The sequence below is a fragment of the Miniopterus natalensis genome, chromosome 19, assembly GCF_054644295.1.
Source record: "Miniopterus natalensis isolate mMinNat1 chromosome 19, mMinNat1.hap1, whole genome shotgun sequence".
Classification (NCBI taxonomy): Eukaryota; Metazoa; Chordata; class Mammalia; order Chiroptera; family Miniopteridae; genus Miniopterus; species Miniopterus natalensis.
In genome coordinates, this window is record NC_142099.1 from 4,996,136 (window position 1) to 5,022,666 (window position 26,531).

The following is a 26,531-nucleotide window of genomic DNA, read 5'->3' on the forward strand; positions in this document are numbered from 1 at the left end:
GACTGCAGGTCTGACCTGAGACCACATTCCCTCCTAACCACTGCCTCCAAGAACGATCAATCATAGGAACAAGTTAAAATTTTGATGTAATTGCAAAGATTGAAAAAAGAATACATGCGCTTCTTACATTTCTGCCAATCTTGACTCTCTCTCATTCTTGCCACCCCCGCCCAAGCCTGCCACCCAACCCTGCCAAGTGATAAAACCAAACGCATTTATGCCTCATCTGTGCCATTTTATGCACATGTTCCTCTGGAGTTGGTATTTCTCAGGATTATTTGGCTGACAATTGGGCCCCGTGGATGCAGCAACAGATCAACAGGCTTATTAAGAAATGACATAAATCATGCATATATGCTACCTCAAGGTTTTCAAAACATTTTTTCTTCAAAGTCTCAGGATAATGTACCATTTTATATGATGGGGACCTGAGGCTTAGAAAAGCTAATTGAGCTCTGTGGAGGGTACTATGACCTTTAAAGAGCGGAGAAGAACTCACAAGTATATGACTTACAACGGGGGGGGGGGTCTATAACTTTGCTCTACCCCTAAAACAAGTGCACTGATTTAAAACACCTCTATGAGGTAGGCGAGGATTACAGGGGAATGAGTGGTGATGGAAAGACATGTGACTTGAGGGGGCAAACACACAATACAATATACAGATGATCTATTACAGAATTGTACTCTTGAAACCTATACAATTTTATTATTCAATGTCACATCAATAAATTAAATTTAAAAAATAGACTTTTTACATAAAAACAAAAAACACCTCTAAGAAACACTTCCAAATGGAGGTGTACCATGTTGGGACATGTGCTCTACCCCCAGCTCTTGGCCCATAAGCAAGTCATTTAGCCTCATCAGTTAAAGAGACCTGACCAGCAAATCAGCCTAACAATCTATGATTCAAACACATTCTCAGCAAGAGTTCAAGCTTACCTTTGTTCACAAATATGCAGAAAACAGAAGTCTGTTCATGGGCTTCACTGTCTTATAGCTCTGGGTTTCACACGCCTTGGCTCACACTCTCCTTCAATAAGGTCCAGGAGTCCAGGAGTGTTCCTTGGAACCCTTTGCACTTGAAGTGTACAAGGTGGTCCGCCCTGCCCTCTATTCTGCTCTCCTCTCCCAAGACCGCAGCAATGGTCAGCCTCCACAGAGGTAACTCTTTTGGGCTCTCCATCTCCACCTCTGGCTTCTTCAGCTCTAGCCTCATGTCTAGCACTATCTGTTATAACACTTTACCCAGTAAGTCCTAACACCAAACTCCCTACCTGTACCCTCTCTCTTTCCACCCCTTCCCCCACAAAGAGTGTCTTTTTTGACATCTCTCTATGTTTTCCTGGAACCCTTAATCATGCTCAACCACTTCTCCCCATTGACCTTGCCTGAGCATGTCCTGGGTTTCCTAATCTCCATGCCTCAACAGATCTTCCTGAGAATTACCTCCACACCTCCATCCGATCCCCTGACCCTCTCTTCACCCGAGGCCTTCCCAGGCCACCACACTGTAGAGGTCATGCTTTCTCCACAAGTTCTTCCCAACTCTCAGCAAGCATTCTCTGAACACCTAAACCCTTCAGGTGGCACCAATGTGATATCTTTATATTTAACTTTGCTTGTGCACGGGCCTGGAATCCATTGTACGTAGTTCAGTAGGTGTTTCAATGCATGACACCTACTTTAAATGAAGAAAATATTTTACATTTAACAAAACGTTTTGACAAAACTTCTCATTTGCTCCTCCAAATAATCCTAAAACTGCTTCTCTAGTTAAAAAACAACAACAAAAACAAACAAATAAAAAACCCCCAAAACTATGAAGGTGAGAGAAGTGAAATGCTTATCCATGATCACAAAGCTATGAAGCAGCAGAGCCGGGGGAGGGACTCAATCTAGTTATTAAGACATCTCCTTTGAGTAGTTTTGTATACAACATGTCTATGATTTGAGTCCCTTTGACAAACAGCAGGTACCAGATAAACATTTGATTTGAACTATCTTGTCTGGGAAGTACTACAGTTAATTAAAAATTTCCTTCCCCGTTCAATTTCTCTTGGTGCTTCTGGGTGCTCTTATGTTGAACCAGACTTGCCAGCTGGCTCAAGTACAGTATTAGCACTTAGTTTTTTAGAACATACAGGAAGAAAAGAACAAAGCTCTTAACAAAAGCAAAATATAAGAGAGATAGTACTCATAAAACCCTAGAAGGAAAAGAACATCTATTTTCTTCTGATGAAAATAAACTAAGCCAGTTATTCACACATAAATTCTAACCAAACAAGGCTGAGTCTACTAATGGTAAGCTGACCATCTACTTCCAAGTGGCCAGGACTCCCCTGCCTCCCTCCCCCCCCCAAGCCCCAGTTTTGGCAAAGTACTTGTAGGAAAGAAAAAACCAAATTTACTGCTATATATCTATTGGGCTTGTTTTTGGACTATCCAAGCAAGTGTCTTTGATTAATTTAGATTTTTCAGCTTAACAGGAATGATAAACTATTACCCAAAAAACAAAAGAGTCAAATGTCTTTCATAATTATATGGGGGGGAAAATATTCCTGCTATCTCTAAGAACACTCGTATTTCACTGAAGCAAGCTCTGGAGGTGGTAACAAATTACCCCCAGATGTGAAATCCAGGATACGGTCAAGTTCAACTGCGAAGCAGAACAGCCCCAATTTGCTTCTAAATTTGGAATAAACCAATAAGCTTCTGTGATCACAACCTCTGGCCTTCTCTTCTTCCTCATACATCACAGAATTATTTTAGACATTAAAAATCTAGTCCAAAATTCTCATGTTGTAGACGAAGAATTGAGGGCCAGATACTGAAAGGCAAAACAGAAAATAAATTGCATTCACAGAAAACTTTCCCAGCAAAACACCACAGGCTCTGAATGGAAGATTTTGTTTTTACTGTGGTTTCCTGAGGCTGGGGCTTGAAGGGAGAAAGGGGAAAACAGCCTCAATACTTAAAACAACCCCCTCCCCCACATGCCCAGCATTCACTAACAACCTCCCATAGGTTTAAAGGGTCTGTCATGAAGTCATTCAACCCAGCTTGCTCAAAGCCACACATCACTACCCCGTACACTTTGACTATTACAACAGCAATAAAAACCATGCCTAGAACTGACTGAAACTGAGCAGCTTGTTCCTTCGGCCCCATTAGTCCTCAAAACCCCTACATACAGATCAGTGAGGCCACAGGCAGTGGGAAGAACAAGTTTTCATCAAGTTTTTAAAAAAGAGTAAAAGATGCAATAGAAACAGTGGTTATGAAGGCACAGAAAGGGAACTAAGGATGTCTAGAAATTTGCAAATGCAGTAACTATTTCATAGTATTTTTGGAGCCACTGCCACACAGCCCTTTGTGAGAAAAGCTGTATTTTTAATTACATGTCAAAGTTGATGGTTTTGTCTACCTTAATATTAGCTTCTAATCATATAAACCATCTGAGCGGCATTTCTCCAGCCTCAAAATTCAGTTGGCTCTCTATAAAGACAGAATTTGAGGAGCAGGAGTGGATGGGAAGGGAGAGAGAGGAGGAAACACCACCCTCCTGCTCTGACCACTGTCACTCAGGTGTTAAGCATAGCCTTTCACATGAGGATCACGCAAGGGTGACAGGCCACCTAGGACAGAGCTGAAGAGCAGTGTCTGCAGCCACTCACTGAGAATCCAAAGCCTGTTGGCAAGAGCTGATTGGAAACGGGCAGAGTGGAAAAGGAGTTGTTAACAGCCTCTGTGAACTGGACGTGAAAGACCAGAGCAAACAGCAGGATGGAGAGCCTGTTATTACTACCGTAACAAAAAGAAAACAGGCATTAGTGATTGACCAGAAGAATAAGCCTTCTTCCACTTATTTCTACAGACAGACAGGAGACTCAGATTTCTAATTACAAATCACTATGCACAGGGCCAAATATCTGAGTCAGCAGAGAAGTCACCCAATTGTTACACTGCTTTCCTTTCGAGCCATTTGTCCCATCTGGCTGGCTCTCTACCTTCACCCCAACCAAACCTCAGATGAAGACTACTGACCTTTGCCCAGATAAATATACTTCACCAAATCTGCTGATACTTCTCGCTGAAATCCCCAATGCATAAGTCATTTTAACATACCTTCCGGGTCAAAGGTCTGGTCCCTCTACTGCAGGGGAGCAGAATCAACCAGGAGCAAGGAGATCCTACAGAATTCCTAATCCTTGACCCCAAAAACAAACGGGTGAAATAGGGCTCAAGAGAAGATGAACTGGAGGGTGAGGGTGGAAGTGCTGGGAAAGGCAGTATAAAGAGAGGCTGAGTATGGGAATAAATGAGACAGAAAGTTTTGGAAGTTCAGGGCAGTGACCTTCAGATTCCCAGGTGTGACCAAGATCCACAAAAGCCTAAGACTGGCAGCCCCCTGAAGCCCTCCTCAGGCACATGCAGCGCTGTCAGTCTGGACACAGCCCTGCCAGCACCACAGACAAACACACACATTCTTCTTGGACTGACACCCCATTCCACAGGGCCTCTCCACGGGGCCTGTTTATTTAAGATACAAGATGCTTTGACGTTGGGGTACAAGTTGGGAAGTCATATGTAAAGTAGTGACAGGAGCAGAGAGGACAGAGAATGAGCAACAGTTCCTGGCTTTAGCAATCTAAGTTTTAAGGACATTGTCCAATGTCTGAACACAGGAACAAAAAATAAGGAAATTATGTCACCACCACCACAACTCTGGCCAAGCATTTCATCTGTTTCTTTAAGACAGAGTTTCATGCCTAGCCTCAAAGGAGTGCTTATAGGAAGAATGTTTTGAAGGAATCCAACTTAGCAACCAACATTAGTAAAATTTCCGAGGCTCACTCAATTGCTCTCATGTACAAAGGTGATACATGGCGTGAGCACTCCAAGCACTTAAAGAATCAGTTAAAAATGTGGTATGAAAACAGTCTGGGGTTAAAGGCAAAAGGAAGGTTATTTATTTATCGAGTATAAAAAAAGAGTATTTATAAATGCACACGCACACTTGTTGGCTTTCATGAGTGAAGAGGCCAGAGTTCTAGGTCACTAGGGCACAAGTTTCCTAAAACCAGAGGTATGAAAAAGCACTGTCATGCTTTCATTCTACTTTTGCTTTCTTAAGAAGATGAGTTAAATGCCAAGATACTCTCACAAGCCAAATAAGCCACAGAAACAGGTCCAGGATATTCGCTAAAACTTTCTGGAGCTTTTCACTCTCCAGTCTGAGTATCTTTCCTTTGGGTCCCAGTATCCCAGCATCTAGTGTGTCTTGAACATCTGGAGGGTATTCACATGCATTATGAATTAATAAGGCTTGACATGAACAACAATTATAACAAATAAGGGAACCAAGAACTTTTGATTTTGGGGGGGAAGTGAATCCTGTCATCTTATGAAAAACGACTCTAAGTGGCACTTTCCCAGCTGCAGAAAAGTATACTACATCGCTAATAAAAACCGGTTCTTGCATGCTGATATTTTTACTTCACTCTGTTTATAAAGGGTCCTAAAATACTAGATCTCTTCAATATAGTTCAGGATGACTTATTATGACTGTTAAAAATACAGAACTGAAAGCAGAACAGACTACTGCATGACAGCTCCGGCTGAAGGAGGGAGACCTCTAAGAACTGCTCCACTCACCACTTCAAAGTGAAGATTATTCACAGAGGTTCCACTTTTCCACATACACATGTTCCAAAAAGGATGGGATCTCTGAAGAGGCCATAATTTTTGTGTTTTGTGTTTTTTTCTTTTTTGTTTTTGTTTCTTCTTATTTTTAATTTATTTTTTTGTTTTATTTTCTTTCTTTTTTTTTTGTGAGACTATGATTAATACATGAAAAAGTAGCAATTTAAAATTAGGTCACTGGAAGAAGACAAAAAATCTAAAAAAAACCCACCAATCACTGGAAATAGTAGCTACATAAAATGAAACAGAGGAAGTTTCTTTACATCCCGGGCTTTAAAGAATAAGGTTTCGAATCTGCTCTTGCACTGGCCTAAGAACCCCCTAGGCCAGTTTTATGAACCTCTTGCTATGGAAATCAATGTATTGCAAATGACATATCAATTTCAACTAACCAGGGAAGACTTTCCACTAAAGGAATGAATCCAGAAGTAGCAGCAGACCCTATCAACCAGGAAGAAAAGGGTCTGAAATACGGGGTAAGAATGCTGTGTCCAGCTGGCTCAAGGAAGGAAGTGGTAAATTAAGCATCTGTGTTGTGAAGCCTTTCTCAACTCCACTGCATGGAGGTGGGAGTCTACAAATTTTCCCCCTTGACAAACAGGAAGACTTTCTAGTACTCATTCCATCCTATCTGCACCCAACCTGTCCCACCCGTCAGCACTAGCTTGGCCACCTTTCTGCAGCTGCTGCTACGGCTGCATTAAGCGCTTCTCAATGCTGCCTGCTTGTGCCTTGACGGCAACTGCCCGGGGTCTCAGATCTGAGAATTCAGCACAGGTAACAAATAGAGTCCAGGCAGAGGGGAGACAGTTCAAGGGGAAACTGGTATGAATGTGGCTATCCCAGGCCAAATGCAGTTAACAACTCATCTCTGTCCCCATGTGCACCTCTCTTTGTGAGACGAAGAAAGGGATGTAACAGAGAAAATATATTGAATTGAAAATACGTTATGAAAATGTGGGTAGCAACAATTAACTTATTTCTAGAAAAAGTGCGCGAGGAAGATGCCCAAGTTGCCCTGGAACAAGGAGCCAGGACATGCCTAACAATTTGGCTTTGTCAATCCAGTGGGGCACAAGGGTTGAGCTGCTTGCCTCTAGGGACACAACTGCCACAATTCAAAAAGTTTTCCACTAGGACCTAGCTCAAAGCTGAAGATCTACGACGTGTTTCTCAGCTGCTGAAAACCTTGTTACAGAGCACAGACTTCCTGGCCCGAGTCCCATGCCACCATGGAAGGTCAAACTTAAGGTGTTTTTAAGAGAGATGACATACATACTGTCATCCCATTTCCAGGCTTGTTCCTCTACCTGTGCAAACAAACTCGGGAACCGAACAACTGCTTTGGGATTTCTGAACACCCCCTACCCACCCGGAAAGTACCGACCCAGAGGACACACCTTGGATTCTGCGCAGCCCAACTTTCTGCAAGCACTTCAGAGGTCACTGTTCCCCCACCTTCCCGGCGAGGTACAGCGCGACTGGGTCCTGATTGTTTACACAGGCGGAAAACAACGACACTCCGGAGGTTGTGACAACTTGATAAACAGAACGCCGGGAAAGGCTCGGCGGCCTCCCCTGTGACGAAACACGGCCGCGCGAGCCGCGGCGTCCCGGGGCCGCTCCCGGGCCCGACCCCGCCCGCCGCAGCTTCGGGGCCGCGGCCGGGGGCTCGGCCCAGGCGCGGGCTGGGCGGCACCCCGCAGTCCCGGCGGCGCCCGGGCCCGGCGCCCGCTCACCTGGTGCGTGTTGTTCATCAGTTTAGCGACGAAGTCGGGGACCCGGCCGCAGTCCTCGTCCTGGTCGGGCGCGCTGCGGCGCCAACGGCCGCGGGGGAACGGGCCCCTGGGCGCGGCCGCCCGCAGCCCCCAGCTCACCCCGACGGGGCCGCCCCAGCGCGACAGCGGCGCGGCGGGCGGCGGCGGCGCGTCCAGCCGGTCCTGGCCGAGTGCGGGCCGCGGCAGCAGCGCGAGGCCGAGGAGGAGGAGGAGGAGGAGGAGGCCGAGGCCGTGGGGCCAGCGCGAGAGGCCGTCCGCAGCTGCTCGCGGCCGCTCCATCGCCGCCGAATGCCGACGCCGCCGACACCTGCCGCCCGGCGCCCGCCCACCCCCTTCGGCCGCGCCACACCCCCGAGCCCGAGCGCGGCGCTCCTTGGATACGCGCGGCCGGGCCTCTCCGCCCCATAGGCCGGCCGCCTGTCCTTCTTTCCCTGCTCGCTTCTCATTGGCCCGCGTCGCCTCCGGCTTCGGGGGTCCTGGATTCGGATGCCAAGATGCGGGACTGATTGGCTGGAACGTGGCAAGACGGCTGAGGTCATCCCCCGCCTCGCCGCGTCTCGGGGCCCGACTTGCAGAGTTGCTCGGAGCTTCCCCAGCTCGCCAAGCTCCCCGCGCCGTGGCGCCCGACCCCGCGCCGCTCCCTGGGCGCCCTCAAGTTGGGCTGGGTCAGTCGCCTCCTCTCCCCCAGAGCCACCCCCCAAATTCTTTGGGTGGTGGCAGCGCCGGGAAAATGTCCCCAGGGAATCCCTGAGCTCGCTCAGCTGGAAAACAGGGCTTCGTCACGAACCGGTGCTTCAGGTTTTAAGCCCCGCGCACTGGCGCGCCCATTGTCTGCTGAAGCAGCCACCTCGCTGCCAAGGTGAATGCGAATCGTGTGGGCTACAGCCCACGGAGAAGATAGAATCAGGGTGTTCGTGATTCATGCGAACTTCAAGTCCCTCCACCGCGTATGGCCTCACACTCACCTTCCTCTTCTGCTCGGAGTTAGGCCAGAGGTGGGCGGGGTTTATTGGTTTTCCTGGAGGTAGCAAGTAGCTTAGACATTAGGGGCAGGTCAAAGCGGGCACGAGGATCGCCCAGTGCCTCCTTCAGGCATGATCGTTTCATAGATGCATATTTATGTCTGCCAAAGTGCCCGAACCCCGCAGAGTTCACTTGCACAACTTTGTTTTTTCAGTCTATGATGTGCCCTAAATTAGCTCCCAGCCCACAGTAAGAAAAACACTTAGCTGGTCCCTTTATTGCGGGAACTGCACACATAACTTCTCCAACATGCAGTCCAGGTAAAACCAGTTCTAGATCTTCACTTTAATTGATTCTATCCCTTAAGAATGCTAGTTGTTCAGCAGAAAAGGCAGAGAATAGAAAGATACCAAGTATGCAAAAGTCACCCCCAATAAAGAAAGCTACTAAAAGTTACCTTTAACCATGAGCTGGAGGTAAACCCAAATGAGAATCTATTAACTGTAGAGCAAAATGGTGCACTTCACCCAGCCCAGTGTTTACAATAAAATCCTTCTAGTCACGTTAATTTGCAAGCAAAGATTTACAAATTTACATTTTTTTTCTAGAACAAGCATAGTAAGATGAGAAAGATTTTTGAATGGCATCTGAGCAGGATGGGAGAATCACTAGCATATCTTCAAGGTTTTCAGTTACTGAAATGACAGGATCAAGCTCGATGAAACCATGAACAATGTGTTCCTTTCCATCCACAACCATGTGTCGCATTATTTTTTAAAATACTGATTATTTATTAATCTATGCCAACTATGGGGTAGATCACAAGACAGTCAGTTCCAGTAGCATGTGATTAGCTGTGGGGAGAAGAGGGGTTATACAGGAATATTTCTTTGTTTAGTGACACAAAGATGAATGGTCTATTGTCTTACTGTCTGAAAAGAAAGCCAACTCAACAGTGCCATCTACTGGAGAAATTACTAAACACACTCACTTTAAATATTAAATTGTTGCAATTATTTACCTTCACTTTTTAATATATAGTTTTTAGTTATTATATGCTTCCAAAACACATAGTTCCTTCCTCAAACCTTATCAGTTGCTAGGGACATAGTATCTTGTATACAGCACTGAGAAAATGTTTGAGTGAATAAATGGTTTTAGTATTTCAGTCTAATGACACAGGCACTAAATACAGAAGTTGCCCTGTCAGATCTCCTTTGTGAAATACTGCAAATAAAATCTTTCTTGACTTGCAGGACTAAAATATGTAAATCTTTCTTATTACTAAAAAACATACTTTTCTCCCAGATAAACTAACTCTATAGCAAAAAGATGAATAGAAAGCAGTTTCCTATCATAAAGCCATTACATTTCCTAGTAAGATTATTTGATTCTTTTCAAATTGGACACAAGAACCCTTGTAGAAAAATCTTAAAATTCTACAAAGAAACCAAAGTTCTATTCTTTCAAGAATGCTAGAATTCTATTCTTTCAAGAATTCTAAAATTAGAATTAGAGGGTATGAAATTTGTTTCAGCAGTTGTCTATAGAAAAATACACTGCCCAGGCAGTGCAAACTGAAGCTATTCCTTAGTAATTGTTTTCTATTTCCTACCTAATACATGTGACCAGAGATGCAACTCTCACCTCTCCCTAAAGCAGCATGTTTTGTCCATTCCCACACATGGTGGATGGTGCAGTAACATCTTAAATCTTAATAAGATTTCCCTATTACTGAGTAGGTGTCTAGGCTGCAAGGGACCTGGCATTGTAAAATCAAGAGTTGATGATTTAAAACCAGAAAATCTGGGTTCAGTTCCCAATAGCTTAATTTTCTGTGTCCAGTCACACAGCCTTAGCTTCTTTATCTGTTAAATATAACAGTATCGACTTCATATGGCCATTTCTGAGGCTCCCGATAGATTGAGTCTTTAATCTCAACCAGTCTCATATAAAGGCATCTCTAATGGGGGAAGTTTATAGTATATTCCAAAGTGTAATGTAAACTACTTCTGAATTATAGCATTCTCTCTTCCTCATTTCTAATTGATTGCCAGTGAGACCAAGATCATGAATTCAATTCTTTTACAGTCCTTAACTTCATTAAAAAAACCACCTCTCGCCCGGCTGGGCGTGGCTCAGCAGTTGAGCATCAGCCTAGGATCCAGGAGCTCAAGGTTCGATTCCCGGTCGGGGCACATGCCCGGGTTTCGGGCTCCATCCCGTCGGGGGCGTGCAGGAGGCAGCCAATTGATGACTCAACATTGATGTTTCTCTCTCTCTCTCTCTTTCTCTCCCTTCCTCTGAAATCAATAGATGTATTTTAAAAAAACAAACAAACAAAAAAACCTCTCTTTCCCAATTGTCTATTAAGATACCAGAACTGGTACAACATTCTAGCTGTACATCAGTGTTTGGGGAGGACCTCGGAACATGTTCTTTTGATAATCAATTAGGAGCGTCTACTTCATATAAGGGAAGGAGCAAAAATACCTATTTACTTAAGACTAACTACAGTACTGAAATGGGTTTAAGTGGTATTAATATCTTAAACCACTGGGAGGAGCTGGATGAGTTTTGAGTTCATTGCCAGAACACAGGGACTCATGATACAGTTGATTCTGTTGTAGAGAACGACTAAGACAGCTTTAGATGTCCTGAGAGGGTAGGGATATGAATACTATCATTTCTGCCCCTTAACATAAGCATTGTGAACAAAAGACTGCAATAGAAGAGAATACTCTATTAACAAATATTTTAAGTTTTTCTTTATTTCAGAACTGCCTTTATGTACAGACATCATAAAAAAATGCACATACACTGGAGATTTTCCAAGGAATAGGAGCTGGAATTAAAAATTAAGGGCAATCAGGAGAATTGAAATTGTCCCAGAGAAGCTCAGGATCGCACTTCCTTAAATGTCCTTGATAACCTCTTCAAGTTCTTCCTTTGTGAACATGTGGAAATTCTGGCCAGGCTGCACGGTGGCCAGCTGGAAAGAAAACAGTGAAGGGTTAATAAGGGGGCTCGGCCAGTCCACTGACCGGCAAGAGAAGCTGTGTTGGTGATGCAGCTGGTCGTCAGGACCTGAGGGATCTGCTGTCCCAGGGATATCCTTTCCGGCAGCAGCTTCCAAAAATAGTTCTCTGACTCCAAAATAAAAATTTTTATTGACCAAATTTTCTATTTTGAGGTTAACCCACACATCTTAGTTAACCAAATAGCTGGCATCACTGTTACTTCTTGAAATTACTTTAACAAGGATCACAAAAGCAGCAGCCAGTTACACGGGGTCAGTATTTTTTCTGTTAAAGATTCCTTTAGAAATACATTAAAAGCATATTTACACACCTGCAAGTTGAGCTTGTATGTGTGACCGCGAGTGACTTAGCCACTCTGTACATCAATTTTCACTGGTAAAATGGGGATGACGACAGCACCTAACTCTCAGAGTAACTATGACGATTAAATGTGTTATGAGCCTGGCCAGTGCGGCTGAGTTGGTTGAGCATCGTCCCATCACTCAAAGGTCGTCGTTTCATTTCCTGGTTGGGGCACATTCGTGAGGCAACTGATCAATGTTTCTCTCTCTCTCCTCCCCCCTTCCTCTCTAAAATCAATAAAAACATTATTTTTTTAAATCCATTAAAAAATATCTGTTAATATATGTAGCAAAGTGCTTAGAACAGTGGATAAAACATTATAATAAGCACCAAATAACTGTTAACTATCATTGTTAGGTATTATTTTCTTTAACATTGTCTATATGGCAACTTAGCAAAAATGTTTTGTTTTTTAAAAAGGACTGGCCATAAAAAGATTCTATTAACATTGACAGGAAATCAGTAGTGACTGAAGTTATTAGTAATAACCAGCAGTTCAGATTATAATCTACTTAAGCAATAAAAAACTAGGGTCAGAAGATGGTTAGTTTCAAATTTAAAACCATCAAGTTTTCCATCATTTCTGCTGACAAAATCATACCTACTTTGGGGCAATACTGAGGAACAGGTGCCACTTCACCTTTGCCTAAAAAGCTGTGTTTATTTTAAATGTAATGTTCTCACACTGTCTTTTTTAAAAATGTTTTTATTGATTTTTTTAGAGAGAGAGGAGAGAAACATCCATGTGAGAGAGAAACATTGATCGGCTGCTGCCTCCTGTACACCTGTACCGGGGATCAAGCTCAAAACCCAGGTATGTGCCCTGACCAGGAATCGAACCAGTGACTTTCTGGTGCACGGGACAACACTCAACCAACTGAGCCATACCGTCCAGGCCCGAAGTGCCCTTTTTTAATGTGAAGAGAAACTATAGTCAGAAAGTAATGCAGTTAATGGTAGGGTGTGGATATGACACACCTCTTCTCAAGCACCACTACAGCTGCATTGAAATTGAGTGAGCTATAAAATATCTTTGCCATTTCAGTTGAACCAAGCAGCCTGAGAACCTTCACTGTGAAATGAACAGAGCTACATTTAAATTACTGAGGTGGCAAGGAGATAGTCTTTGCAGAAATACCCAAGACCCTATCTCATTCAGTACCAAAGAAAACAAAATAGAAGGAACAGACAAGATCCCTCCTGAGGGTCAAGATCAGTGTCTCACTGCGAGTCCTGCACCTCGTTTTTCAAATCTTTGCTAAGAAGGTGAAAAAAGCATGTCTATGAAGTTTTTCCATTTCTGTCCCAAATCCTTCTCCCCATTACTGCTCAAGGAGCAAGCCAAACGTCCCCCACCCCACCCTCCAACTCTTCCCAGACTTCCTTCGGCCAGCGCCTTGTTCTGGGGTCCAGTTCTGCCCCATTCACTGCAGCCTATGGGACCTGGCTCTATTGTGAGACACCCACAGCACCCTCCAGGACTCTTCATTCTTCTGCCCCAACCAGTCAGCCCTCCACCAGGGATCACACAAACACACATTTTCTTAGTTTATGCTGAGTACAGCTGACAAATATCCTGGGAAGAGTTGACTGGTTTAATTTCTGACTTGTGATTACAGCTTCGGTTACCTTTTTAAAAAAATTTAATTGAAATATAATATACACACATACATACTAGGCCTCCAAGGGGTAACTACTATCCTGACTTTTTACAATTTTTGTGATTCCAGCCTCAGCTAGTATTTTAATGAGACCCAGCAATCCTTTCGCTCATGCCCGTCTTCCCTTTTCCCTGTCCATCTGGCTTTTCCAAATACTCCCCATTCTCTTAATTTCACTGTTGTATCCGCCCACCCTCGGCAGACAATCTAACGACACGCAGGACCGCTCTCCCAACTCACCTCCAAACCTACCTCATCTTTACTCATCACTGCCTCCTTTCCTCCCATCTACTCTCAGCGCCCTGAATAAGGGCATTTGGAACCTGGTCCAGGCCTCTCCAGTGTCATCTCTTGCCACCTCCCTGTCTTACATCTCACACCCCAACATTCAGACAAAACCCTCAAAGTTCCTCTTGTCTTTTCTCCAGACATCACCTTTCAGTAAGCTTTCCCAAAGCCCCAGTGTAAGTCATATGTTCTTGTGACAATTCACGCTTATTACTATTACAGAAGTGTCGCCCCAAGATGTTATTACCTGTATGTCCTCCACACTACACAGTATGCAACTTAATGAGAACTGGATTTTTCTGTGTCTGTATCCCTGGCATCTATTGTGGTACATGGCATACAATGGGTATTCAATACATATAATGCTGAATGAATTCTACTTTTCGAAACCAACTCCTTCATTTGTACCATGTGCCTTCCCTCTTCTAGAACTTTTCCATCACTATCTAACATGTGCTTTCATTTCTTTTAACATTTTTCTGTCCACTAGTTTCTTCTCAGCCCACAGAGTATTTTCAAGTCTTTCCCTATTCTTAAAAAGACAAAAGTCCTTTTCTTTAATGCTGCCCTCTGCAGTCAGTGTCTTGAGAAAGCAGCAGACCCTTATTTGGTCCATTTTGTCAGCTTCCTTTCACTCTGTAACTTCAGCTTCTGGCCTCTGCCACTCCTGCTTTACTGAAGTTGCTTACTCAAAAGATATAACTTCTTAAGACCTGAGCATACAAAACTGTGACTTTCTCAATCTACTCACTCTTCAGCAACGGGAGCTAAGATATGTGAATAAAAACTGTAAAACAGAAATACCTCTATGTTAGTTGCATTCAGCTTCTCCTCCATTACTTGTTTGAGGATGATCAGCGAGGACTTGATGGCTTCTTTCAGAGTCATGGACTTGAAACAAAGAGGGTAAGAAGAGTAGCCATTAATTGTACATAATCTCTCCTTCCTTCAGGGAGCTGCCCTATGCCTCCCTGAAGAAACGGACTGGAGAGAAGACAAGCATCTTGTGGGGTGATGGAAGTGTTCTAGTGGTGGAGACAAGGGTATATGCAATTGTCAGAACTCTACAGTCTGTACACTTTATTGTATATAAGTTACATCTTGATTTAAAAAATAATAAAAGTGAGAACTGTTATCAGAACAGATGTGGTCTAGATGTACATACCACAAGTGAGAATGCTTAATTACCTTGTGGTAAACTTCTTGCAAGGAGCTCTGGGCACCCTCTGAAGCAGAGCCAATTGCTCGAGCATCACACTGTACAAAGGTCCCCGATGGGTCCATATGAAACCTGAAAAAAAACCCAAAAGAAGAGGATTAAAATGCTTAAGAATGGTGTCATTTTATGTAGCAAATATGTCCTAAAAAATATAAATGCTTGGCCTGCAGTTAGGAAAACTCTACCAAAATATGGAGGCACAGATCCAAAAGATGTCCTCTGCCTGGAGAAACCAGATCTTTTAAAAAGTGTTTAAGAAAACTAAAGGCTCTTAAAAAGGGGGATTTAGAAAGTGTAGTATTGTGTATATAAATATGGCACTTGGATGTGCCTACCTAAATAATATTTGAGGACAGGGATTGGATCAACATTCCAAAGCAAAGCTCTAAAGCACATCCTCTGGCTACAGTAACAAAGTCACCACTAATTCTTTCCAGAATTAGCACTGGTTCCAATCCGTGTGTTCTTCAGAGGACCCCCCAAATCTGTCTTTGTATAAACAACAAAGAATCACTGAACTTTACAGAGTTAGAAGCCCTTCACTTTTTACAATTCTACAATAATCTTCTCAGTTCATTTAAACTACCGGTCTCCATCCCAAATTAAAATACTTCTCCCAAAAAGGAAGCAAGCAAAATGGTCCTTACAGTTGAGGTCCTTTCTCATCGACTCCTCCAAATAACAGTGCTACTCCAAAGGGACGAGACTAGAACCAAGAAACAAAAGGCATTAAGATAACGGGCTCAGAGGACAGTGTCCCAGGCCCCTAGGACAGCAGCGGCATACGCACCATGGCACCAGGGTCAGCATCCTCCTCTCCAAACTGCAGAGCCAGGTTGGACACGGCCTGGGTCACGCTCTCCACCGTCATCGTCTCATTGTAGGTGAACCAGTGGTTCTAGGAGAGGAGCAAGGCATGGTCTGCCTTCCAAACAAGCAGGGAGTAAAGCAGCCCCACCGCCCACTACACAGGCCAGCCCCCGAACTGTGCTTGGAAACTAAAGCCTGAAGCCTCAAGCTCCAGGGTTTTCCTTAACACTAAACTCAAACGCTTGGGACTAAGCGAGAGGAAGAGAAACAGCTCTGCAGATAAACTTTTACCGAAAGGACTCCAAGCGATGCTGGACTGGAGGACTGTTCCCTTGAAAAATGGTTAACCCCTCACAGCACCAAGGTCAGTCTTGTCACAAAGTGAATGCTAATAGCAGAGTGCCACTTGCCTATCTCATAGTTCTGTTAGTGTTGAAATTAATCACTTATTCTCAAATAAGTACTGACAGCAAACTTGCAAATAAGTGCAAAAAATTTTACCCATCACATATATTTTTTTTTACTAGTCCGCTCTCCAGGCAGCAGGTGCTCACTTACAAAAATAATAAAAATCAGTATTCCTCACCAGCATTTATCACCTGGTACCTCTCCGTTACTCACCACGGGAGAGCTGTTATTTGCAAGCCCAGCAGCAAAGGCAGCTGGAGGGAGAATGTCCTTTAGCTGTGTTTACCTCCTGCTATGGTGCTCCCACAGAAAGTCAATTAGGGAACAGAATGCAGTGTGATGCTTGCTTTACAGAGGGCAAATCAAGAAGCAAGAGACTGTCAGCACCATTTACCAGGGCGTCCTTAAAGCTGCGATGGTTGGGTGGCTAGCAGCCAAGTCTCGGAAAGTTATAACTAGGGATTCTACCCAAATCGCGCCCAGGAGCTACATCTGATATTAACACAGATACCTGCAATACAACCCACATGGCTATAGTATCACTAAACAGGAACTCAAGCACCATGGTAAAGGGGAGAGATGATGCTAATTTTACCTGTGTCTCCACTCTGGCTTTATCAATTAAAGTCTTAGCATCAGCAATTAGCCCACTCATGGCACAACCTGTAATGTAAAAGCAACAGTGACCCAGCGGCCAAATCCTTGTAGAACTCTTTCATCCACTCAGGAAATACGGAAATTCTGGAGTGGAAACATGGCGCCATTCAGCAATCCCACAGCAATATACTCAAGAGATCAGATGGGAAATTAGCTGCACTGAACTCCAAGTATAATTATATTACAAATAAAAAACCATCCACAATGACACAGAAGTCCAGCTATTAAGATAGAAGAAAGAGAAGAACAGCTAATCAAACATGAATTTCCACAAATTACATCCGTAAGCATCTCTTTAGCGCTTTTTAGACCATGAAGCATTTTCAAACTAAGCAAACACCAACACCCCAACAGGAGAAATAAGGGAAAAAACAACCATCTTACTATAAGCTTCGATGGAAGACCCTAGAATAAAGTCAAAGCCTTTTCATTTCCCTGATCAAACACAAACCAGCTAGTGTACTAGAGGGGAAGTCTGCCTGATGGCTCAAGAGAACAAGCTTACGGCTGTTACTTTACATGCCATGACGCAAAACCAAATCTCAGCTCCGGTCTCACTTCCATGTTTCAGACCTATAAGGCCAAATGACTCCTTTAATGTATCAACTTGGATGTACCACAGACTCAAATCAGACTCCATCTGCTTCCTTGGCCTCCACAAGCAATTGGATCCCAAATTCTACCAACCTCTATGTGATTAACCTGTCTAGCATTAGTCCTTACCTCTCCGTTCTCTGGCCACGGCCTTGGTTAAAGCCCTAATCTCTCTTTTTTTGGATTAAAACAATTTCTTACCTGGTCTCCCTGCCTTCGGTCTCAGCCCCCTTCACTCTACCTTCAACACTGTTGCCAGAATGGTCTTCCTAAAACCCTAATCTGGTACTACCTCAGTGCTTAAAACCTTTCTCACCAGCGCAAAAGGATCAAGCTTAAGCTCTTTTGCCTGGTAAAAAGGAATTTCACTGTCTGACCCCAGACTCATTTCTTGCCACAGTCCATCCACCTCCCAGTCATATCAAACTGTTGTCCCAGGGTATTTTACACTCTACACAACAAGGCTTTGCTCATTTCTACTCCCTCTGAGTCGAATGCTCTCCTCTGCTATAGCTGGACACTTGTTCACTTGGTAAAACTTCTTTACCTTGTGGAATTCAATTCAGCTCTTTACGGAACCCTTTTCTGGAAGCCCCACTAAGCATCAGCCAAAACTAATTATTTCCTCCTTTGTACCCCTACTGAGCACATACAACAGCCTTTCTTAACACCTATGACACATAATTGCATATACTTATTTGCATGCCCATCTCCACAGGTAGACTGTATGCTTCTACAAGACAAGGACTATGTCTCATTCCTTTCTGTATCCCTGGTGACTAGCACAATGTCTGGCACATAGTAGGCTCACAGAAGTGACACTGACCTACCTCCAAAAGACAGGTGTCCTGAGATAAAGTAGACACAATGCTCTAATCATAAAAGACTAAATTTCAGTTTCTGTATCTATGAGAGAGAATGTAAATCTTCCAGAGTGGTCACAGCATTTCATTCCGATGCCTTCCAGCAATTAATAACTTTTACAAATGTTTCGTTAATTAGATAACTAGACAGGTTAAGAAAATTTGGACAGTCAACTAAAATGCCAGGCTTATAAATAAGTAGAATTCCTCATGAAGCTAAGGCACGGGAATTATAACAGAGACAGAAGAAAAGGAGGGGAAGAAGTAGGGGGAGATAGAGAGTAAAGGGATAAATCTGAAAACAGAGGCAGAGGACTGATCTGGTCAAGGTCTATTATTCTTACACTCTCTGAACCTTAGTCACTAAAGATCCTTAGGATTCCTCTTTCCTTAGAGAACACTCTAGCTTCTTACATCATCCTCTGCTTCACAGAATCCTCGGCTCCTGGTGGCCTCCTACCTGGGCTAATGTTGTGTATCAATGAAGACCCAGCCATCATAAGGAGCTGGTCTATGATTCAACCTTCACGTATTTCAACAACCAGCACATCTGCAGAATCTAAATTTGAGGGAGAAAGGAACTTCTGGGAGGAAGTGGGCCCTACAATTGCTTCCTACTCCTATATTATGCACACTGGCCTACTGCCTAGAAGTTGACGTTCATCTAAAGAACCTCCACTGGAACATCAAAAAAGCCTAATTAGCCCAGGCCAGATCCTACAGAGCAGCTTTTCCCTGCTCCTTACCTATGTGAGCATCAATCTCTACAATTTTCTCAATGCTGCTTGGCTCCATGAGTGGGGAGGTAATTCTCTTCTCCACAGCTAGGCACACCCCCTCTGATGTCTGGATCCCAATGGCTGTAGAACCAAGCTAAAGAGAAACATGTTATGGTTATCATGTACAGGTCAAAGCACAGTCTCACATACTCACCAGGAATCTTTCTGTATATCTTCACAAGATAGACACTTCAATCAGCCATAGCTAGTACGCAGAGAGGATAAGGAGCCCCCCAATCAGTAATGTACTGCTCCTGTCAATGGCAAGAGCACTGATTTACAGAATTTTGTGCTTCTAAAAGGGAAGTTCAACAAAGTCTTGAAAATATCTGGAAAATGACCAACTTTAATGCTAATATTTTGGAGAGGGGCAGATTCTAAAGTTCTAATCATAGTGGGCAAGGAAGTAATAAAACTCTATAATGTTTTTTCTGGGCCTGGTTTCTTTTCACCTCTGCTATCCTGATCTGTTCCAAAAGGGGATATTCTTCAAATCTATGTTACCTCCAGAAAAATAATTTACTATAAAACAAAAAAGGAAAATAAAGAACCACCACCACCAAGGTAAAAATATTAATTTTTCGAGGTCACTAGCAGTCTACAGTATAGCTTAATTTCATCTCTTCATCTCCATGCCACCATCCTAGTCACCTACCCCCCGTCTCAGGTTCCTTATCTACAAAATGGTGATAATAATAACAATACATCGAGAAGGGAAAATTAATACATTAGCCTCCTACTCAGTCTCCCATCTTTAATTCTTCTCCCCCAATCTAACTTTCCTGTTATGACTTGACGGATCCAATAAAACGCTATTTTCATTACACTACTTCTCTAAAGAACTAATATCTCCCTACAATGCCTATAACATCAAATCCAAATAAGCTTCCAGAGCCCTCAAAACCTAATCCTACTTTTCTCTTCCAACTTTATTACTCATTATTTTCCAACAAAATCCCTCAGGAATAGCCCAACCCATCTTCTCATGCTGTTATCCCATACCCTTGCACCTCTGCTCATGCTGTCTCCCTGCCTATCCAAATCCACTCATCATTCATAAAGCCTTCCAAGACTATGTGCTCTTGCCTCTGAAATACCATTACCTTCAGTTAGTCCTACACAGCAGTGACTGCCAGTGTGAGCGTCAGACTCCTGGAGCCTGTTAGTGCAAAGGATTCCAAGAATTCCATGAATCATTATGCATAACACACTTAACACGTCTGCATGAGAACAGGCTATTTTGTAAAATATATCAAAATCAAGATAATTTTCTTTTGTACACTTATATTTACCCCCAGTTATTTCTATATTACAATTCTGCTTAAACTTCACCGCCCGTTGGTGGGGCTGGGGAGAGAGAGAAGAGAAAAGAGGGAACATCTACATAGACTCTCCGTAGTGTTTAATATGACTCATTAGAACAGTAGTAACCAATGTCCAGATGCTCAGTATAATACTGACACAGATTTCCACTCCCTCCCCCAAGAAACCTACTCTAAAGGCATTCCCCCCACCTCTGCTGGCTAAATCTCACCCACGCCATCCGTCCGGTACCTCCAAGTGATAATTTCTACTTGTCAGCCATTTTTAGCCATTTCTCCAGTTCCTTTCATACTACTAAATCCTTATAGTTATCAAACTACTTTCTCATCAGCTACTCCTAAGTTGCCAAGGCAACAAGCCTGGCTATTTAATCACCAAAGAGCCTGAATTTTCACAAAGGTTAAATTGCATCCATTAAGGGCCACATCACTATCTCTATTCTACCCCAACCTAGGACTAGGGAGATCAGATACCATCTCATTATCGCTAAGCAATCTAGAAATTACTAGTGGTAAGGGACTTAAAGAAGCCCCAAAACTGAGGCTTGCACATCTGGGCAGAACTTTTGTCTTAGCTAAGGCTCAAAATAAATGCCACAGCTTGGAATTCTGATAGTCTCATACTTCATAGTAATGTATGGTTTCAATATAGGGCAAAGATGATCAGAAATAGAAATGATGGGTACTTGAAGCTGGCCCATCATTTTTTGTCCCGCTATGTATCACAATGCTTCCTCCTTCACTTCTATGTCTCCAACTAATCAGAATCTCTTTCCCCCTTTTCCAGATTCTCATACAACCATTTCTGCCAACACGTTCTTTCTAGAAGAGGTAGCTTAAAAGGAAACACAATAGCTCTCTCCAATTACGTGAGGAAATGTCTTATGGAAGAGGTTGAAACATCCTGTGTGGTTCCAGAGCAAAACTAGAACCAACCAAAGGAAAATTCAGGAAGTCAGACTTTTGATTTGATACAGGATAAATTTCTAGACCATTACAAACTATTTTCATATACACTGACTCTAAATGGTCTGCCAGCAAATGGTCTGGTTGCCATGAAATTTCAAAAACTATGCCACTTGATACTCTACCTTGATTGCCTCAATGGCATATTCCACTTGAAATAATCTTCCTTCAGGGGAAAAAGTATTCACACCCCTATAATTAAAAAAAGAAAAGGTATTAAAAATTGTCAGGAAAAATACGCAGAGTTCCTAAGCTGCAGCTCCTTGACATCTACCCCTAATGACCACAAGATGTGCAGGCTGTCATTATTCTTTACCACAACAATCTGTACCTTTTTTTGGGGGGTGGGGGTGGGGTACATAAACAGCTTTTCAAGGAATGGAACCTATACAGAGAACACTCCCAGAAAGTCTTCAGACTCATCCAAGGAGAGCAGGCGACTCACTCCCAAGCCTGGAGTTCCTCTGGTACACTCCCGCCGGAGCCTGGGGGCACGAATCCCTATCCTCGCCCCACTGCGTGTGCTTGGTGTTAATATCCTACTTCTCAGTGAAAGACGGTCACAGGTGTTCACTACTTATTTGCAGGAATTAGTAATGCTACCTTAACTACAGACTAAGATCTGTGTTGTCCTAAAGCCAAACTTAGTTCATTCACTCAGCATACATTTATACCAACTACATGCCAGGCTGCTTCTCTCTAAAACAGCTCCCACCTTTCCTTGCTCCGGTCTGTTGGAAATTCCTATGGAGAAGAGGCATCAATAGTGGTCTTAGCTAGAAAGCCTTTCCACACACAATGGACACTTTAAAAATACTTGAACAAATGAATGAAAATAGTATGATCCTTGGATAATGGAGTCTGGATTTTGAAATATATAACGATATAGTATAGTATAGTGTTTTCAAATTTGTTTTATCAAGAACTCTTCCTTTAAAAGAAATTTTATATAAATCCCCAAATATAAAACAGATAATACAAGTTGACATTTTACTACATAACTACTATATGCCTGGTCTGTTATAAACATTTTAAATGATTTAACTCACTTAATCATCAAAATAATCCTATAAAGTAGTATTCTAAGATAGATACTATTTTACAGATGAGGAAGTGGAAACACAAAAAGGTTAAGCAATTTGCCCCAAGTTACTCAGCATATAAGAGGCAGAGCTAGAATTAGAATTTAGGCAAAGTGACTGCAGAGACCAAGCTTTCAACTATTCCACTACACTGACTCTGGGAATTATTCTGGCTAAATCAGGGGAGAATCCCACCATCCCAGCCACCGGTTGACCCCAGAGGTAACATCCCTGAGGTCATTTATAAGGAAGTGTAGGACTCTAAGGAACAGTTTTTTTTAAATCAGTGGGAGAAAACTCCAAGGACAGAAGACCTGGGGTTAAGTTCTAGTTCTGTCACTTACTAGCTTTAATTCCTTTGAATGGAAAAACAAAAAACAAACCCTATCCTGCCTCTGTCACAAGATAATCAGCATTGAATTGCAGAGAGTGTAAAAGAACTTTGTAAAGTGTAAAGTACTATTCCAATGTAGTATTTTCAGCTTAATTCAGGAACTTCACTTTAGTGGGGCATTACTACACCTTCCCTAATATGGGGCTCTGCTCTTGGCCTTCTTCTCAAACTTGACTGTTTTCATGGGTTATTTCATTTACGCCAAGTACAAACTACTACTTCTAAATCTCTACTACCAGTTTGACCCCTTCCCTTATTAATCTAAATGCCTCCTGAGCATTTCCATTTGGATATCCCCTGAGCACCAAACATTCAACACTTTCCAATCTGAAGTATCTCTTTAAACCCAACCATCCTTGCAAAACCAATTCCATCTCCTGCCATTCCGACTTCATTTTTATTTCAAAACACTGCCAATCTCCCAGTTCTCAAAGCTAGAAAGTTCTGAATGATCTGACTCATTCCCCCATCCTCTCCCATATCAACCATATGCCAAGTCATATCAATTCATATCAATTCCTCCTACACAGTAACTCAACACTCTCTTCCTTCCATTCTCAATGCCCTCATTACCTTTCACCTATTACAATAGCCTTCTAACTGGTATTGACTTACTCTTTCCCCTAATCCAGTCAATTAATCACTATAAAACAATTATGACAATGAAACTTCTTAAAACAAAAATTACAGCACCCAGTTACCTACAGAATAAGACCCAAACTCCTTAACTTCATACTAAAAACCACTCACTATCTAGCACCATCCTGTTTTCCCCGTATCTCCCACTATTCCCAAATATATATCATGTGCCGGACAGAATGGAATTTCCCAAATATGCACTCCGCTTGCCCTTTCTTTGTACATCCTATATCTCTGCCTCAAAACTATTGACTTCCACCGTCCATATTTATCAAAATCTTGTTTTCTCAAGACTCAGTTTAAATATCAGCTTCTTTGTGAAGTTTTCCGTGATCCCCTAATACTGAACGGAATCTCATCAAAATTCCCAGGGTTGATCTGAATTTCTCTAATGACATGACTACATTTCTAATTCATACTGTAGTTACTTTTGTCAACAGTTCTTTAAAAGACAGTCTCCCATATGGGGCAAGGATCTTCACTTTGTTCACTGCTGTACAACCAGAACAGTGCCTTGTACCCAGCGAACATCCAAGTACATTAGATAAGTTTTAAACAAATACGGGTTGTATTTCAGCCTTCTTGGGAAGATACAAAAATAAGTAACACAAAGCAGCAATAAAGATGTTAAGTAAACCTTCAATGCTCTGGAAGCTAAATACTAACTAACAAAGTCATTTTATAGGACAGTAGGAAAAGATGTCAAGTTTTAAGACTTCACATACATCTTCTATGAGTCGGTAACAGGATAATGTTCGAGTTCCAGGTGGTAAAACTTTTGACAGGGTCTATGAATACCTGACAGGCAAAGCAGCTTCCCCAGCCACGGGGTGCAAAGAAAACATCTGCCTGGTCTTTGAAAAAAAGAAAAAAAGAGCTATGTTTAAACTTAACTGATCAAAACAGAAACTGAAAGTAAAAATGTCTGCAGCATATGTGCAATTTAATATTACTTAACATTTCCAACCCCTGAAAAGTTTTTTTTGAAATAAATACGACAATCTCGATTTTGATTTAGAAGCCAGGTCTGGCCTTCAACACAAATTAACTTGCTTTAAACTCTTTAAGCGCGAGAAAAGCCTAGGGCTAGTGGAATCGGGGTGACGAGGAAACTTTTGAGAACCCCTCTAAATACCAGTCCCGATAAAATCAGACTCCAGACACTGTATCTGGGCACAGCTGAGGCTGCCTTCTCGCTTTTAGAGAAACTCTACGTCCCAGCAATCGAAGGAAAGGCTGCTCTATCCCCACGACTAAGAAACTCCCACGAGGTTCTTCTCCGAGAATAAAAAGCCGCTGGAACGGTCAGAGCCAGTAGATACACTCCGGTTGCTCTTTCTCCCAGGGGGCACGTTTACATTTTTTAAGAAGGCAGCACTGAGCGATGAACCGGGAAGGGGTGACCCCGGCCTTCCCCGGGTTAAAGGTCGGACTGCCGCCCCTCAGCCTCCTCCGAGCACAAAGCCGAGCTTCTCGCTTCCGCACCGAGTTAGGACCCAGCAGTGACTCAGCGGGAGGACGAGGGTGGCCGATTGGCACGAGTCTAGCCTGGGGAATCACAGCGGGCGGCGGGGAGGCCAAGAGATCCCCAGCCTGGGCCAAACGAGGGTTCCTGGGGCGCCCCATGACACGGCAGAACCCAGGCCGAGGCTGGGCCCCTGGCCGGCCCACCCAGAACCCCAACCCCATTTTTTCCTGCCGCACATTACCTGTCGTACTCAGACCGGGTGAGGAACATGGCGAGGGCAGGAGAAGGCGCGGCGGCTACGCGGGGATTTGGAGGGCCAACACGAGTTCACCGGCACCTAACTCCCCCACACCGCTACGGAACCGAGGCCCTGCTCCCCACTGCGCGTGCGCCCGCGACCCCTTCAGCCCGCCCCCCTGTGCCTGCCTCCTATTGGTTGTCCGTAGTTCCCGCTGACGTGATTGGTTCAGCGAGCTGCCCAGCCAGGCTTTGGTGGGTCCGGGGAGGGCGGGATAACGATCGTGCTTCCGCTTTAAGTCGCAGGTGGTTGCTAGGGGCGCTGGGAACGGCGGGCGTGCGGTGGGAGTTCTGCTGTTAGGGAAGGTGTAAGGGTTGGGCGCTCTGAACCCTGAGTTGGTGAGCCCCTCGCCGGCTCCCGTAATCCCGCCAGAGCCCGTGGCCCCGTCTTTCCAGGCTCTGCAGCCGCGCTTTGATCCCCCGCTCCTGGCGCCCAGCAGCGGTCCTCCGCGGGGTGCCGTGTGAAGGGCCCCGGGACTGGACCTGGGCGGTGAGGGGCCGCTGCCCAGGCCCTGAGCAGACGCCCGGAGCGGGTCTCTTCGCTTCTGCCCCCCCCTGCCGCGGCTGTTGAGGAAAGTGGTGGCCTTTAGTCTGTCCGCAAGTCCTCAGGTGTCCGCGTGGTCAAGGTAATTTCACCAGCGTTTCCTCGCAGCGGCCTGCGCCCCACCCCGCCCCCAGTGCAGGTTTTCCACCTGGTGACTCAGCTCCGGATCCGGAATTCAGATTTTCTCTGCCTTTTCTGTTATTGAGGAGGAATTAGCTGATGGTGCCGCCTTTTTTATGCTTCTCGTTTCCCTTCCGTAGGGTAGGACAGCAACTTCACAGCTTTGCAGAAAGACCGTAAGTGAATTATTTGTTCGAGAAAGATAACCAGCCCTGGCCGGTGTGGCTCAGTCGGTTGGAGCGTCCTCCCTTGCCCAAAAGGTTGCAGGTTTGATGGGCGCTTAGGGAGGCAACCCATCAGTGTTTCTCTCTCTCTTACTCTCTAAAATCAGTTTAAATCTATATATATTCTCGGGTGAGCATTAGAAAGAAAGAAAGAAAGAAAGAGAGAGAGAGAGAGAGGGAGGGAGGGAAGGAGGGAGAGAGAGAGAGAGGGAGAGAGAGAGAGAAAGAAAGAAAGAAAGAAGAAAGAAGAGAAAGGAAAGAAAGGAAAGGAAAGGGAAGGAAGGAAGGAAGGAAGGAAGGAAGGAAGGAAGGAAGGAAGGAAGGAAGGAAGGAAGGGAGGGAAAGAAAGAAAGAAGAAAGAAA

The 26,531-nt window shown here is 43.9% G+C and overlaps 2 protein-coding genes and 1 long non-coding RNA gene across 5 annotated transcripts in view; 1 reads left to right on the top strand and 2 right to left on the bottom strand.

Moving 5' to 3' along the window:
* Positions 1-7,781, bottom strand: part of SORT1 (sortilin 1) — a 54,954-nt gene extending 47,173 nt beyond the window's left edge. The window contains exon 1 of one of the 2 annotated variants that reach the window (XM_087827916.1): positions 7,449-7,781. In XM_087827916.1, coding sequence (XP_087684042.1) covers positions 7,449-7,766 — 318 coding nt within the window. In that variant the 5' untranslated portion in view covers positions 7,767-7,781. The remainder of the gene's footprint in view (positions 1-7,448) is intronic. The other variant, XM_087827917.1, reaches the window with a different exon arrangement.
* The window catches only part of LOC148090847 (uncharacterized), a 79,453-nt gene extending 64,099 nt beyond the window's left edge, over positions 1-15,354 (top strand). The window contains exons 4-5 of the long non-coding RNA XR_015716116.1: positions 12,556-12,647; positions 14,735-15,354. This is a non-coding gene — a long non-coding RNA (uncharacterized LOC148090847). The remainder of the gene's footprint in view (positions 1-12,555; positions 12,648-14,734) is intronic.
* Positions 11,191-25,349, bottom strand: PSMA5 (proteasome 20S subunit alpha 5). Of its 2 annotated transcripts, XM_087827918.1 has the most exons (10): positions 25,225-25,327; positions 24,241-24,369; positions 21,526-21,592; positions 19,080-19,206; positions 16,815-16,882; positions 15,792-15,899; positions 15,649-15,707; positions 14,971-15,073; positions 14,587-14,673; positions 11,191-11,442 (listed from the first exon to the last, which is right to left on the bottom strand). In XM_087827918.1, coding segments are annotated over exons 2-10 (699 nt in total). In that variant the 5' UTR covers positions 24,243-24,369; positions 25,225-25,327; the 3' UTR covers positions 11,191-11,364. The 2 variants fall into 2 exon arrangements, with proteins under 2 accessions (XP_087684044.1, XP_016078912.1); XM_016223426.2 differs by lacking the exon at positions 24,241-24,369 and having other exon boundaries at positions 25,225-25,349.
* Between the last annotated feature and the right edge of the window lie 1,182 nt (positions 25,350-26,531).